General features: G+C 38.9%; 1 protein-coding gene across 6 annotated transcripts in view; it reads left to right on the forward strand.

Moving 5' to 3' along the window:
• The window catches only part of RB1CC1 (RB1 inducible coiled-coil 1), a 166,212-nt gene that overhangs the window by 75,639 nt on the left and 75,812 nt on the right, over positions 1 to 14,761 (forward strand). For all 6 annotated transcript variants that reach the window (XM_077810279.1, XM_077810280.1, XM_077810281.1 and 3 more), the window contains 6 exons: positions 47 to 231; positions 1,165 to 1,351; positions 1,447 to 1,528; positions 2,890 to 2,951; positions 4,242 to 4,345; positions 6,895 to 7,021. In XM_077810279.1, the coding sequence (XP_077666405.1) occupies positions 47 to 231; positions 1,165 to 1,351; positions 1,447 to 1,528; positions 2,890 to 2,951; positions 4,242 to 4,345; positions 6,895 to 7,021 (747 nt within the window). The remainder of the gene's footprint in view (positions 1 to 46; positions 232 to 1,164; positions 1,352 to 1,446; positions 1,529 to 2,889; positions 2,952 to 4,241; positions 4,346 to 6,894; positions 7,022 to 14,761) is intronic.

Consider the following 14,761-nt stretch of genomic DNA (forward strand, 5'->3'; position numbering starts at 1 on the left):
CATTTTGTCACACAGATCCGCTTAACAAGCATTTCTCTTCTTATAGGGATTTTTGGCTAATCAGAAGAGAGCTGAGAACTTGAAAGATCCTTCTGTGCTACCTGATTTGTGTTTGAGTCATGCAAATCAGCTGATGATTATGTTAACTAATCACAGGAAACTGTTAGATATTAAGCAGAAATGTACCACTGCCAAACAAGAGCTTGCAAATAATCTACAAGTCAGACTAAAGTAAGTGATGTCAGTTTTCTTTAAAGCTTTTTTTGGTTTATGTCACTGGAATTTATCATATAAAGTGTCATATGAATAAATCTTAAATACAGTATTTACTGGATTCATTTTTTTCTGGATTAATACATTTAGTTTTTTGGTTTTGGAGGGAAGAAATGTGATGAAGATTGAAATTATGCATATCATATGATGTCTGTGATGTAAATCAGGCACAGTAATATGGCTTAGTTTGTGTTTTTTGTACAATAGCTAAAACTATTTTTCCTGTACCTTAATACAATCCAAATTGGTGAAAACATTTCAAGGAATTGGTAGTAAATGGACAAAATGTCTCATGTGACTTATGATAAGCAATTATGTAGATTTTGGTGCTTTAAAAGCGGAGTAATGCTTTCAGAATACATGTTTTAAACAGAATACTTTTCAGCAGTTTGTGATGAGATAGAATAAGTTAAACTAGTTAGTAATTTGTCATTTATTTACAGTATGTTGATATAAAGATTTCATGCAATGACAGCACAGTAAAATGAAAGCATTGTCTAACATTTGCGATACGAGACAGATGCTGTCCAGCACTAAATAATGATCAGTGTAATCACATTCAGCCCTGCTCAACGGAAAATAAAGTGTCTTGCTCACTCTGCGGCTGTCCTGTACGCTTCAGGGCATTGTCAGCATGAAAAATATGAATAAAAACCGTGTTTGGGAAGGATTGTTAGTGTCTTTTTCAGGAAATAGACATATTGTCCGCAATGTAAACAAATAAACAGGTGACTGATCAACAGATATCTTTTTAAAAGCAAAATGAGACTCTAAGGAAAAAATAATCCAGGGTGTGAACTTAATTGTGATAAATGTGCATTAGTATAACATCCTTGCTTTCCTTTTAGAAGTCTGATGATCTTGCAACTACTGGTATATTTTACTCTGTAGATGGTGTTGCTTTGTGATGCTTCATGCGGACCAAGATGGAGAGAAACTGCAAGCCTTGTTTCGCCTTGTAACAGAGCTGCTAGAAAGAGTCAAGATTGTAGAGGCTCTCAGTACTGTTCCTCAAATGTACTGTTTAGCTGTTGTTGAGGTTGTAAGGAGAAAAATGTTTATAAAACACTACAGGGAGGTAAGCGAGTTAAATGAATAATTTCAAGGTTCTACCTTAGTGTGATCATGGAAACTGACTTACCATGCTGACTGTATATGTTTTCCCTTTTGTAGTGGGCTGGTGCTTTAATAAAAGATGGGAAGCATCTATATGAAGCTGAAAAGGCAAAAAGGGAATCTTTTGGGAAATTGTTTAGTAAGTGTTTTCCTCTTCTGTAACTTAAATCACAACTACCATTTTAGTGCGTTTCTGTAGTTTTCAAACAACGAACGCTGTATAGTTGAGCTGTCTTAGTTTGGAACACCTAGATTAATGATAAGTACTATAAGTGATGATCATGTGAATAAAAATAACTTTCAATTTGATATGTACAAAATATATACAATACAAAATATATTAAAAATGGAGTTACTTTTCTAAAGTGTGCCAACAAAGAAGTAAGCCAACAAATTAGTAAACCCTGCCATATATTTTATTCAAAATATTGTTAAAAATTCTCAGTTAATTTAAAATCTTTGTTTAAAAAACTTCAGTTATTTAACATGTTTATACTTTAATGCAATAGCTACTTTAAACTGATTTATACAAACTTCTGTATTAATCTTATTAAGGTAACTTTTTGATGTTGCTACTTAATATTCAGTGGTGGAACTTGTGGTGTGCTTTACAGAAACAACAACAAAAAATCATTTCTTGAAGAGCATTTGGGCAAACACTTGAAATAACAGGCAAAAGAAATAGAGAAAGGCAGGACAAAGTTAAAAACAAAAAAAATGTGATTAATCTTATTTTTTTTCTGTGAAGCAGGACCGGCCTTACAGGTGGGCAATGTGGGCGACCACTCAGAGTGCTATGGTCGGGGGGGCGGGGACTCTGTGGTCAAGAAGCAAGGATTGGGGCAGGCCTGGGGTGCAAGACTGTGGAAGGGAGCTCGAGACAGTGTGGTGGGGAGGCAGCAGGGCCTGGGAGTGATTTGGGGGGGAACCCAGGGAGGCAGCAGGGGCCTGGGGACGATGGCGGGGGAGGTGGGAGGGAGTCCAGGGAGGCAGCAGGGGCAATGAGGGGGACCTGGGGAGACAGCGGGGGCCAGCGGTGCCAAAATATAAGTTCGCCCAGGGCACCTTTTTCTCTAATGTCGGCCCGCTGTAAAGCTTATTATTGATTTCTTTTGCCCTACTTTATGAAATTCAAAGCAAACAAAGAGTAGTAGATAGTGTTGGATAAAAAGATTAACAGTAAAAAGGGATTTTGGAGGGAAACTTCAAAGAGGAGAGAAGATACTTGGAGATCTATAAAGAGGATGATTGGTTGGGTATGAGGGCCATCATGAAAAAACAAAAAGGCTTGAATGGGGGACAGAATTCTGACATGCTTTTTGGTCTGAAATCCTGCAGTCATTTGACATTATTATCTGTCGAAGAATGCCAGTGTGTAGTGAGCTGCCAAAGTTAGTGCAACACTTACATGTACAATAGATTGTTGTGTTCCATCTTTGTGGTGTGTTTGAATGTTGTGTGCATGACTGCTAAATAACCAAAGTTTGTTTCTTTGTACAGGGAAGTCTTTTTTAAGGAATCGTTTGTTTAGGGGACTTGACTCTTGGCCTCCATCCTTTTGTGTATGTATTCCATGCTATATCTCCTCCTACATTCAGAAACTTGAGGCTTTTAAATGTATTTTTATAATCATAGTTTCTGTAGAAAAATTGATATCTGAATATTCACACATTAGCGAAGGCAAAGTTACTTTGCAAGTCTAGCAGTTAATTGGCTGCCTGGATTTGAACACTCTTTTGCCAAGTTAAACAAAAAAATATCAATTTTCAAGTGTTTTATACTAAGTAATACTAATCTCTCAAATTAGGGAGGTTGGTTGATAGTACTTCTGAATTTTTGTTGTTGAGTGGCACATTTTAAACCAGTTTTGCCCTGAGCCTTGTCTTCAGAATACCTGTACTGTCTCTTGCTATGAAGAGAATATAAAAAATTAAGGATGTAACCTGTATAATGACACTTTGATTCAGAACTGTTCATGGATGGCAATATGATACTGGGGGCAGAGTCAACTTGGTACTTCTCTTTTTGAAGTCAAGTTAAAATTTTGTGGGATTATAAATACAGATATTTTCAGGGAGCAAAAAAAAAAAAAAAAGATTTAAGATTTTGAAGCCAGGAGAGATCAGTACGATGATCTACTCTAACCTGCATAATACAGCCATAGAGTTTATTAGGTGATAAAAGCAAGCAGAATATTTTTCACACATTCACTGGATGGTGGAATGGAATATATTCACCATCCTAAATTGTCTGAAGTGGCTAGCAAATATAACATGATTGTGGGTTGGACAGGTTTCTGCTTTGATTTGATTCAACTTGTTTGACTCTAACAATGGCATGTCTCCATGTTTCTGATCATTATGAAATGTTGCTCATGTCGTTATATTTTTGACTTTCTGTCCCATAAAGTGCTTTTTCAGTATTTTGCTCCTTGGCATTTTATAATAGTACCATACATAGTCAGATAAAGGATTCCCCCTGTTTTAATATTATAACTCCTCAGTTAAACTAATATTTAGTTGTTTGTTTAGCAGTACACTAATTTTCAAGCCTCTGCTCTCCCTTCTCTTCCCCCCCCACATCACATTTATGATTAAAAAAACTTAGTAAGAAGGAGGAATTGCTACTCACAACATCATAGAGAGGGTTAATGAATATATGTGCATGTAGACTTTAATAAAACTGAGACTAAGCTTTCTATAAGAAGAATAAAAACTTTTGAGATCCTACAGATTTTTAAAAAATCAGTTCTCTATTAATATGTTGTTCACTATTTTCCTTTTTAATCTTACCTTCGTCATTTTGACTGTACTCATCATTTCATCACTGTGCAAATTTTCTCTTTTATACAGACACGAAAGCCTCGCAGGTTTGACAGTGAACTTCCAGATATCTCATTAACTGACTTGCAGTTTCTGCAGTCTTTTTGTCCTTCAGAAGTGCAACCATTACTCAGGTAAGTGGCTTAGTGAATGTAAAATACAGAACAAAAAACAAACACGTACGCAAAACCTCCATTATGAAAAAGCAAAACAAAGATAAAACATTTAAAAAAAATTTTTGGTAGCATTGTCTGGCTATGCCAGAAGATGGAGAGGAGATGCTGGATGTCATTTAAGTAGGGTGCAGCTTTATTCCTAAATGTGGGAGAGTACCTGACAGATAAAAGGGTACAGTGCAGTTCATCATTGTTTCTGTATAATAGCATTGAAACTGTCCTGTTTAAAGAGGTTTGTATTTATATTTTTCCTCCCCTTAATTCACATAATATTAACAGGAGTTCTATGCCTGTTGTATCAAAGAAAGATTAGACCTTTCAATACATAGACAGTGTACAAAATGTATAAAAACACTGGGCCAATAGCTTGAAATTGGAGCGGTAGTGAGTTGCTTGACAGGGTTACCTTGATCAGCTCTTCTCTTCTCTGCAATTAGCATTTGGCTTTTGTGGTTGAAAAGGACAAATCAGGCCTGTGGGGCCTCTCTTCTCTCACAACTGTAGCTCCCTTATGGAGCAATCACGAGGATTGTTCAACATTGGATTACATGACTCCTTTACAAATCTTTTCTGCCTGACTGATTTTGGTCAGACAGCAATAAACAGCTCCCTCCCATACAGGACAATAGGAAATGTATTAAACATGGTCATCGGATCCCCCAGCCACATTCTTCAGGGCCTGATTGTCATTTATGGCAGTCAGTCTAAGGCCATCTCCTTACCAGTAATGGAAACTGTCCATACCCCACCCCTCCCCCACACCCCGCCATTACTGCACAGTTGGCTCAGCAGTGAAACTTGGGCTGAAGACAGAGCTGGGGGCGGAACTGTGGCTGGGGACAGAACAGAGCTGCAGCTTGGGGCAGAGCAGGGCAGGGTGGCGCTCCCTCCCTACGCCTCCGTGGGGGCTGGCCCAGGCCATGCTGCACCCCTCCCCCCCGAACATTCCTCTGTGGCCCCCCCCAGTTTTGGGACCACTGGTCTAGGGGTTGAGTTTAGGTGGCCGGTTGAGGCTGAAATTGGCTCTACATGTTTGTATCCCAAGGCTTGTCTACACTTAAAATGCTGCAATGAGTAGAGCTGCCGTGCTGCAGCTGTGCTTCTCTAGTGCTTGAGTGTACATACTACCTATGTCAACTGGAGGGGTTCTGTTGTTGGCATATGTAATCCACCTCCCTGAGAGGCGGTAGGTAGGATAACAGAAAAATTATTTAGTCAATCTACCTCTGTCTGCCTGCAGACTGAGGTTGGCTTAAATATGTTGCTTAGGTGTGTGATTTTTTTACACCCCTGAGCAACATGACTGTCAATCTCATTTTTTAGTGTAGGCCAGCCCTCAGTGGGAAGAGAGTACATCCTTAAAATTGGAAGCAGTGTTTTGATCAAGTTTGGGTGAATAAATTAATTAAAGTAGTTAGGACAGTTTAAGTGCATTCACTGTTTGTGGTAGGTTAGAAATTCTTAAAAGCTTCCATGCTTTATAACAAGGCATCTACTCACAGAATTCTCTTTAAAATATCTTTTCTAATAGTGTCCATCAATATTTTAGTCAATATTTTTCCTTTGAGATCACCATTTGTTACTGCAATAAATTACTTATATAAGAATACCAGACAATGAGGTGTCGAATTGCTAAATTAATATTACATTTATTATGAATCTAAAATCAGTGAAAACGTTTAACGTATGATATTTTGCACACACAAACCTTGATTAAGGTTTTAATAATTTTATTTTGTTTAATGCTGGTCTATTTTTTAATATAAACCGCATCCCTTTTTGTTATATTCATAGTTCAACTTTAATTGTATTAGTATTAATGTTACTTTTCCTGTTCATATGTAATTTAAAGGGATTGAAGTTTTGAAGGGGGGGAAGTATTGAGGCTTGGCACGAGACACTTGCATCATGATCACAACAAACTCATCATCCTGTCTTTTTATATACACAGCATCGAGAGTTCATCTGTTAAGAATTAATATCTTTTCCCAAAGTCTTATTGTAATATTTATGGGGAAAATGTTTATGGGTTAGCAATGTTATATTAAATTCTGTCAACTTTGATATACAGTAAATCTTTCCAATCCGTTTCTTTTTAAAAACAGCTGAGAAATCCATTGTAATTCAGTCTCCTTTAGTTACAGTTTTCATCACTTCTTAGAGTTATTGTAACTCTAGGTATTATTCATAAACCTCTCCTTTGGGGGCTGGGAGGGAGGCAGAACATAACCTGGAGTTTAACCTAAAACTTCTTGGAAACGGTACTTCAAATCTAAATAGTTTCTTTTGTCATTTGAAAGAACGCTATCGCTGAAACTGCTTGGAGTTGCTAATGTAAAGAACCTGGAATAAAGTTGTTGCCCTAGTTTATTGCCTGCAAAATTGGTGAAATAAAGAAAATGAATAAATCAGGATTAGATTGTTTACTGTATCTATACATTTTAAATTGAATTTGTGGTACTGTAGTATTGAAGAAATTAAAATTTAAAAATACTTTGTTTTTGAAGGGTTCCCATACTTTGTGACTTTGAACCTCTTCACCAGCATGTAATTGCTCTACATAACCTGGTAAAAGCAGCACAAAGTTTGGATGAAATGTCGCAGACCATTACAGACCTGCTGAATGAGCAAAAGGTATTTTGTTTTTCTTTGGTAAGGTTTTAAGAAAAAAGAATATTTTCATAAATTTTTTGAATAGGTTGCTCATTATATAATCTTTTCTCCAAAATCCAAAGATTAATGTGGTGGGCATATGTTTTTCGCATAGGCCTAAAGAGAAAGTCTCATCATGTACTATCAAAGATTTCGGGAGTCTAAAGTCTTCAGTGAAAGCAAAATGGTGGCATTTTGAAAAAATACAGGAAGTGTAACACCCCAGAGTTTATATTTGGATCATTCTGGTAACATTTCCTAACTTTTGGCCAAATTATCAAACTGCTGTGTGCAAATGTGCACATTTTTGCTTTTTGCCTTTTTATTTGCATATTTAGATAATTGAAATGTAAATTTAATTTAAAATGGTTTTATTTTTTGTTTTAAATCTCTTTATTTTCCTCTGTTTTCTTTTATTGTTGCCTCTTTGGGGCTTAGATGGGTTGTTTCCATTAGGATAAATTGATTGCACAAGTCCGGTATTTCTTTGGTGCAATCCTGTTTATTCACAAAGAGTATACACAAAGTCTTGTTTTCCTTAATCACTAGAAACAAACAGCAGGTATTTCCCTCCTCAATTTCCAAGACTGCCTTTCGAGTGAGTTCAAGGAGCTCTGTCCTTCTGCTCCCTCTCAAGGCACTATCATGACTACTCTCACTTTCTGCCTCTACTGCACTCTGTTTGCCAAGGAATCCTTAGCTCCTGTGTTTGCAGCTAATTTCAGAGAAACCCTCAGACAACTTGGTTTAGCCCTGCTGAGGCTTTGCCCAACATCCCAATGCAGTTTAAAACATTGATGCCATGAACGACTTATCCAAAATAGAAAGAAAAGAAACACTTTTAACAAATTAAAAAATATATATAAGTTTAAGTCTTTGCTAATTTATATAGTATTTTTCTGTGAGATTATTTTCACACCACCAACCCAAATCAATTTTACTTCCATTCAAATCTTCTTGGAGTTGCCTTTTCCTACCTGGTTTCCTTTCAACCAGCCAGGAAGTGGCTGCTTCCAGTGGGTTCCTGAAGACGGTTCATTGTTTCTGTGGGTTCTGCTGGCTGAGACATTTGCTTCTGTTCTAATGGGAATCTGTGATGCAACTCTTCCAGCCTCAGCTTCCACAGCGACATTCTTAGTTTCTCAGGGTAGGCAAGCTGAGAGTCTGTCCACCTGATAATGTCTCATATAGTCTTTATGCATGACTTTGGATTTTGTTCTGGGACCCTATTGTATACTGTTATACACCACTTCTTTTATGTGTCTCAGTACTGCATAATGACAGTATGCATAGTGTCCCTCCTGAGGTTCATCCATCTTAGGGCTCCTACCCTTCCTTCTCCTAGGATTGTGGGCTAGCTCAGTGGTTTGAACATTGGCCTGCTAAACCCAGGGTTGTGAGTTCAATCCTTGAGGGGGCCATTTAGGGATCTGGGGCAAAAATTGGAGATTGGGCCTGCTTTGAGCAGGGGGTTGGACTAGATGACCTCCTGAGGTCCCTTCCAAACCTGATATTCTATGATTGTGGAACCAGACCAGGTCCCCTTTTTAAAAGTTTCGCCACTTAACTGTGATTTAAAGCCTTTTCATTGTATGAGAGGCTGTCCTGAGATTTTCTCTAAGAAGGGTGTGAGCTTTTTCATGTTGGCTGAATGAATGTAATATGGTTGCAATTAACTTAATCACATTCTGATGTACACCCACCCCTCAAATCCAGGGTAACACAGTGGTCTTCCCATCTTCAGTTAGGCATGTCCAGTGTCAAAAATGCTTGGCTAAAAATCTTTCACCAGCATACTGTCAGATATGCAGCATATTCACTCCCCGTGCCAGGAATGAGAGAAAATAGACGGCAGGCTCTTCTTTTACAACAGAGACCTTCTCAGCTAAACCTTTGGAATACGATAGCTCTAAGGGATCCAAAAAGAAGAATAAGAGACCAGAATCGGCACCAACTATGTCCGGATTCGAGACAAGAGATTTGGCTTCGGAGACGCATGCTATTTCCAAATCAACTGTGTCCCATTGATCAGATCCAACTTTAGCCACAGTACATTCCTCTCTGGCCCCATATCTGGACAAGCATCCTAAGGATCCGCAGAATGTGTTGAGAGCATCTGCCTCAGTTCTGAGGAAGAGAAAGGCCAAACTAAAGCATATCTCCACTGTTCCTCACTTTCAAATCACAGATCTGAAATCTAAAGACTCAAGACCTCAACATGGATTCAAGAGTACAGATCTGAAGATGAGACCTTCGGATCCGTTCAGGCAAAGACAACAACATGCAGTGGAGGTTACATCTCAAATTCATCCACATCTTCACTCTTCTTTGGATCCAAAGAGATTGCATTTTCTGCCAGACAAAAGATTAAGGTAAGAAGTACAGAGAGAGGTCTCTGGAATCATTACCACATCCACTTCAAACCTCTACAGGGTCACCAGTGAAGAACTTTTCTCCACCTTCCGGGTATGGGATCCTTACATTGTGGATCTCACCGATGGCTTTGATATCAGGTCTGGGGTCGGATCCATAATCAGAGTCTGATCCAGATCCCATGATTACGCCAAAGAGACAGGCTTTTCCCAAGTGAAGTGTCCATGCTCAAGGTAATGCCAGATTCCTGGTGTATTCTTTGGGGATATGATACCAGACTGGGGAAATTGGCAGGACTGACCTATGCCTCCTTAGATATCCCGATTGTACGAGCCAGCTCCTTCCCTCTTCGCTTAGCAGACTAGAAGTCAAACTGTTGGGTGCCAGAGCGTCATCAATGCAATTTGTGGATCTGAGAGATTCAGACCTGTGAGGTACAGATCTGAGAGTTAAAGAATTCTCCTTGCCCCCATTTAGAACAGGTCTTCTCAGAAGAGGATGAACAGGAAGGACCTCCACAGGTTGACTTTCAACATAATGCTTCAAAGATACACAGTAGCTCATCTCCTGATGACAATGTCGAGATAGCAACAGCATCATCTTCCTCAGGATGCAATTCAATTTTATGAATTGGTTGATAGGATTTTAAAATTGTGGATCTCACCTCCAGTTTATGATATTCTGTGATCTACTGCCAAGGCTATAGTCTCCTTGCCTATATTGGAAGGGCTTTGGCAACTGGCAAAGTCCCTTTTGGTCCAAACCTTCTTGTCAATAGTCATCTTCATGTCAACAGTCTTTAAAAAGACAGACAAATTATTATATCAAATTCCACTGGAGGGATTTTCTTGTTCTCATGTGCATACTCAGCCAAACTCTTTAGTTACAACAGCAACAATGAAAAAGTCTAGATAAGAAAAACCGTCCAGCACCATAGATAAAGGGCAGGGTGGAATTGGATTTTCTGGGCAGAAAATCATTTTCTTCCACACCCTTAAACATGCACATAGCTAGCTACCAAGCAGTTATGGCGAGATTTCAGTTAGGGGAGAAGATGTCCAATTTTATTAAACATTTACCAGAAGAGCAGAGGAAATTAACATCAGCCCTTATTAAGAAAGGCCAAAATATTGCCAGGCATGCTCTGTTACCACCTCAAGATCAGGGACATTTGTAATAGCTCTACAAAAACATGCTTGGTTACATTAATCTTTTCTCCCATTTGATTGAAATCTAAAATGGATGACATACCCTTTAAACGGGGTGGCCTGTTTCAGGGGTTCTCAACCTTTTTCTCTCTGATCCTTGCCATCCCCCAACATGCTATAAAAACTGCACAGCCCACCTGTGCCACAATAACTGGTTTTCTGCATATAAAAGCCAGGGCCAGCATTAGGGGGTAGCTAGCAGGGGAATTGTCTGGGGCCCCATGCCACAGTTACTCAGGCTTCGACTTCAGCCCCGGGTGGCATGCGATGGGGCTTCAGCTTTCTGCCCTGGGCCCCAGAGAGTCTAATGTTGGCCCTGCTTGATGGACCCCTGAAGTCCCCCAGGAGGCTTCGGAATCCTGATTGAGAATCGCTGACCTATTTAGTGCAAAAATGGATGAGATACTGGAAAAAATGAAAGATACTCGATCCATAGCAAGATGTCTAGGATTTGTCTCCTTATAGAAAGAGGATGTCTAGGTATCATTGGCAATATAGCCCACATTTTTCATCCTTCTTGTACCATAACCAGAGGAGGCAGCCTTACTATCAACAGCATCCTCGACAGAAAACATCTTTGCAGACACAGGAGAGGAAGAAATCTTAAAACCTCATGTAAAGACAAAGAATTCCTTAGTCACATCTTCCTTACCAAATGTCAGGCCATGGGTTTGACATGTTAATCGAGAGCGTCTAACCAATCTTGGAGGATCCCATCTATGGTTCTGGAGAACTTCTGTCCAAATTTTACAATGCATAGACAACTATTACCTTGGACAGATGGATTTTAGATACAGAAAAGGAAGGCTATGGAACCCAATTCAAAGCCTTCATGCACGCTCCTCATCTCGTCCCTTTTGAAGGACCCTTCCCACAAAGGGCTATTAACAAAAAAAGTACAGGCTCTTCTGAGTACTAGTGCTGTAGAACAGTGGTTCTCAAAGCCGGTCAGCCGCTTGTTCAGGGAAAGCCCCTGTCGGCTGGACCGGTTTTGTTTATCTGCCGTGTCCACAGGTTCGGCCGATGTTCGGCCACGGTTTGCCACGGTTTGCCGCTCCAGGCCAGTGGGGGCTGCGGGAAGGGTGGCCAGCACGTCCCTTGACCCACGCCGCTTCCCGCAGCCCCCATTGGCCTGGAGCAGCAAACTGCAGCCACTGGGAGCCATGATCGTCCGAACATGCCAAAGCGGCAGGTAAACAAACCGGTCCGGCCCGTCAGGGGCTTTCCCTGAACAAGCGATGGACCGGCTTTGAGAACCACTGCTGTAGAATGAGTACCTCTGAACACCAGAAGCAGAGAGTTCTACTCCCGTTACTCCAGATACATCAGGAAATTTCAGCTGTCTCTAATCATTCTCTCCCTGCCTACTCTAGATTGGTTTGCTGCTCTTGAACTGAGAAACATATTTCCATATCCCTATAAGGATATCTACTGGGTTCAAATAAATATCTCCTGGGTTCAAACCACAGATGTATTATCTTTCAATCTCTCCATTACTCTGAAGGTTTTTACCTTGTGATTCTTGTGATGCATTGTGCATGGGCACAGCAGTCCATCTATACTCAGTGAATTGTAGGGTCAAAGGCAAAATTGACAAGACAAATTGTAGAAGAAAGGAAATGGGGGCTCATTTATACCCAAACTGCATAAATAACTTCAAATACTATTCCAAGTGCAGTAGATAAATGTCCTGATAGGACCTCTGTTTTATTCTTTTAACATGTTTTTAACAACATATCATTGGCATGATGTACAAGTTTAAATAACCCTGGAAACATATCCAGTATCATAGGTTATGGTATTTATTTAAGGATGCTGGTGTTCTTCAGACTTGTTTGAAGATGTTGATCATTTTCTAAAGATCCTCAAAGCTGATTATTTCAACTTTTAAACTCTTAATTTCCTGATATTAAGTAATATTGATTTTTTTACCTACTTTTTCCTTCATTGTAGGGTGCATCCTATTTTTCATGCTGCATTGAAGTATTAATGAACACTGACAGTTTGTCACTCTATATTTTTATTTTGTGATTTTTTTTTTTTTTGGACCTGCCCTCCCCCAACACTTTCTTGTTACTCTAAATTATTTTGTGCAATTATCACAAAGTGATTGTCATGCCTTCTCAACTCTCTGTATAAACAAAGATAAGCCTGGTCAGTATTTGAGTGAGAGATGTCCAAAGAGATCTTAGGGTGCTTCAGGTAGTGATTTTGATCATTAAGTAACATTATTCTCTCTGAATAGGTAAATAATCGCTATGCCAGTGTGATGTTAAAAATCACTGTACAGTAGAACCTCAAAGTTAAGAACACCTTGGGAATGGAGGTTATTCATAACAGAAATGTTCATAACACTGAACAAAGCCTTATAGTTCTTTCAAAAGTTTACAATTGACCATTGACATAATACAGCTTTGAAACTTTACTATGCAAAGAAAAATGCTGCTTTTAACAATGCTAATTTAAATGAAACAAGCACAGAAACAGTTTCCTTACCCTGTCAAATTATGCTTTTAAAAACATACTCTTCATTTCCCTTTTTTAATCTCTTCTGCTGCCTGATTGCATACTTCTGGTTCCAAATGAGGTATGTTCACTGGTCAGTTTGTAACTGTCTGGTGTTCGTAACTCTGAGGTTCTTCTGTATTATGAGCGAGGCTGGCTCTCAGATGGGATGGATATGTGTAATGCTTTGATACCTTTTAAGTAAAGAGCCTTTTTTGTGTCATTTTTGTGAGAGTAGAAGTGTTACCCTAGTGTCCTGGTCAGCTTCAAACCACACTATTCCATAATCTTCAAACACATTCCTTTGCAGTAAAATAAAACTTTTTTAAAAATAACATGACTAACATGAAGCACACTACTATCCAAGCAACCTTGTAAACTTATTGTGTATTCTTTTCTCCCTCCCTCGCTCTCTCCTGCTTTTCCTCCTCTCCTGCTGTTTCCCCCAGTGCCCGTATGTTTTTGTGATCAGTTCGGAAAAGGGGCCATGCGTCTATTCATTATACAATGTCATGCATCTCTGGTATGCACCATACAAATTCTGAATAATAATCATTCGCCTTTGAATTAAGCTAATCTTTAACGGATGATTTCAGTCTTTCCTAAAATATGGTATTAAGACTGCTGCATTCTTTAAATTTTGGATTTCTGAAATCCCTGGGACCTGCTAACCTTACATGTCTTTTTAAGTAATATTTAGTATGCTCACTCTGACATCAGTACTGGCTCATGTTCATCAAAACATGTTTCTCGTTTGGCCAATATTAAATATATTTAAGCGTCGCTGGTATATATATTTTTAAAGCATCTGTTGTGAATCCAGATGCTTGTCACTACAGCAGGGGTCCTGCAATATTTTTTACAGGTTTTACTGAAAGAAATTACATACATTGAAATTTAACCCCAAAGGAAAAAATGTTTGATAGTAGTATCAAACATGGGACAATCCCTTTAAGAAAAATAGTGTCTCTTCTTGGAGACTTTTCCCCCTTTTTTAATATTTAAATCACCTGATTTTTTCATAGCTAAAAAGGCCGTATTGAATACGAACACAGGAAATTCCTACTGAGACAGACAAGTGCAGCATCCTTTTCTAGACAGTGGCTAGTTGCAAAAGAGAAGCATGAAAACTCTTTAATATACCTAATTGCATTACTCTTTCTAATTTCCACTTGGAATTGTTGCCTGAAGCTTTGAGGCTTGAAAACCTGGTAGTTTTATGTTTCGTGCTAGTGATATTGCTGTTATCCATATAAGTCAAGGTTGTCATATGCCCTGCCTATGTTTGACAATTAAGAGCGCTCATATCATACTATTCTACAGAGTGCAAGATTTCCATTGGTTTCTAGCATTTATAGTTGAAGGTAATCTTCTGAAAGTAAACCAGTGGAGGGCAGAAAATAGCAATAGAGGAATTTTAACTGCCTCGCTTCATTTTTCTACTGAACAATTCTGCAGGCAGTGGTAACTTTTTACTAAGGCCCTAATCCTGCAGAGATATCTGTGTAGGCGTAAGTATCCACTTTCATGAAACTCTTTGCAGCAGTGAGGCCTAAAAAATTAGTTACAACATAAGGGCTACAGTCTCTGAAAAATTTCTACTTTGTCATGGGATGCCTGTTGTACATTAAAGGTA

This window comes from Eretmochelys imbricata, chromosome 2 (assembly GCF_965152235.1).
Source record: "Eretmochelys imbricata isolate rEreImb1 chromosome 2, rEreImb1.hap1, whole genome shotgun sequence".
Taxonomy (NCBI): Eukaryota; Metazoa; Chordata; order Testudines; family Cheloniidae; genus Eretmochelys; species Eretmochelys imbricata.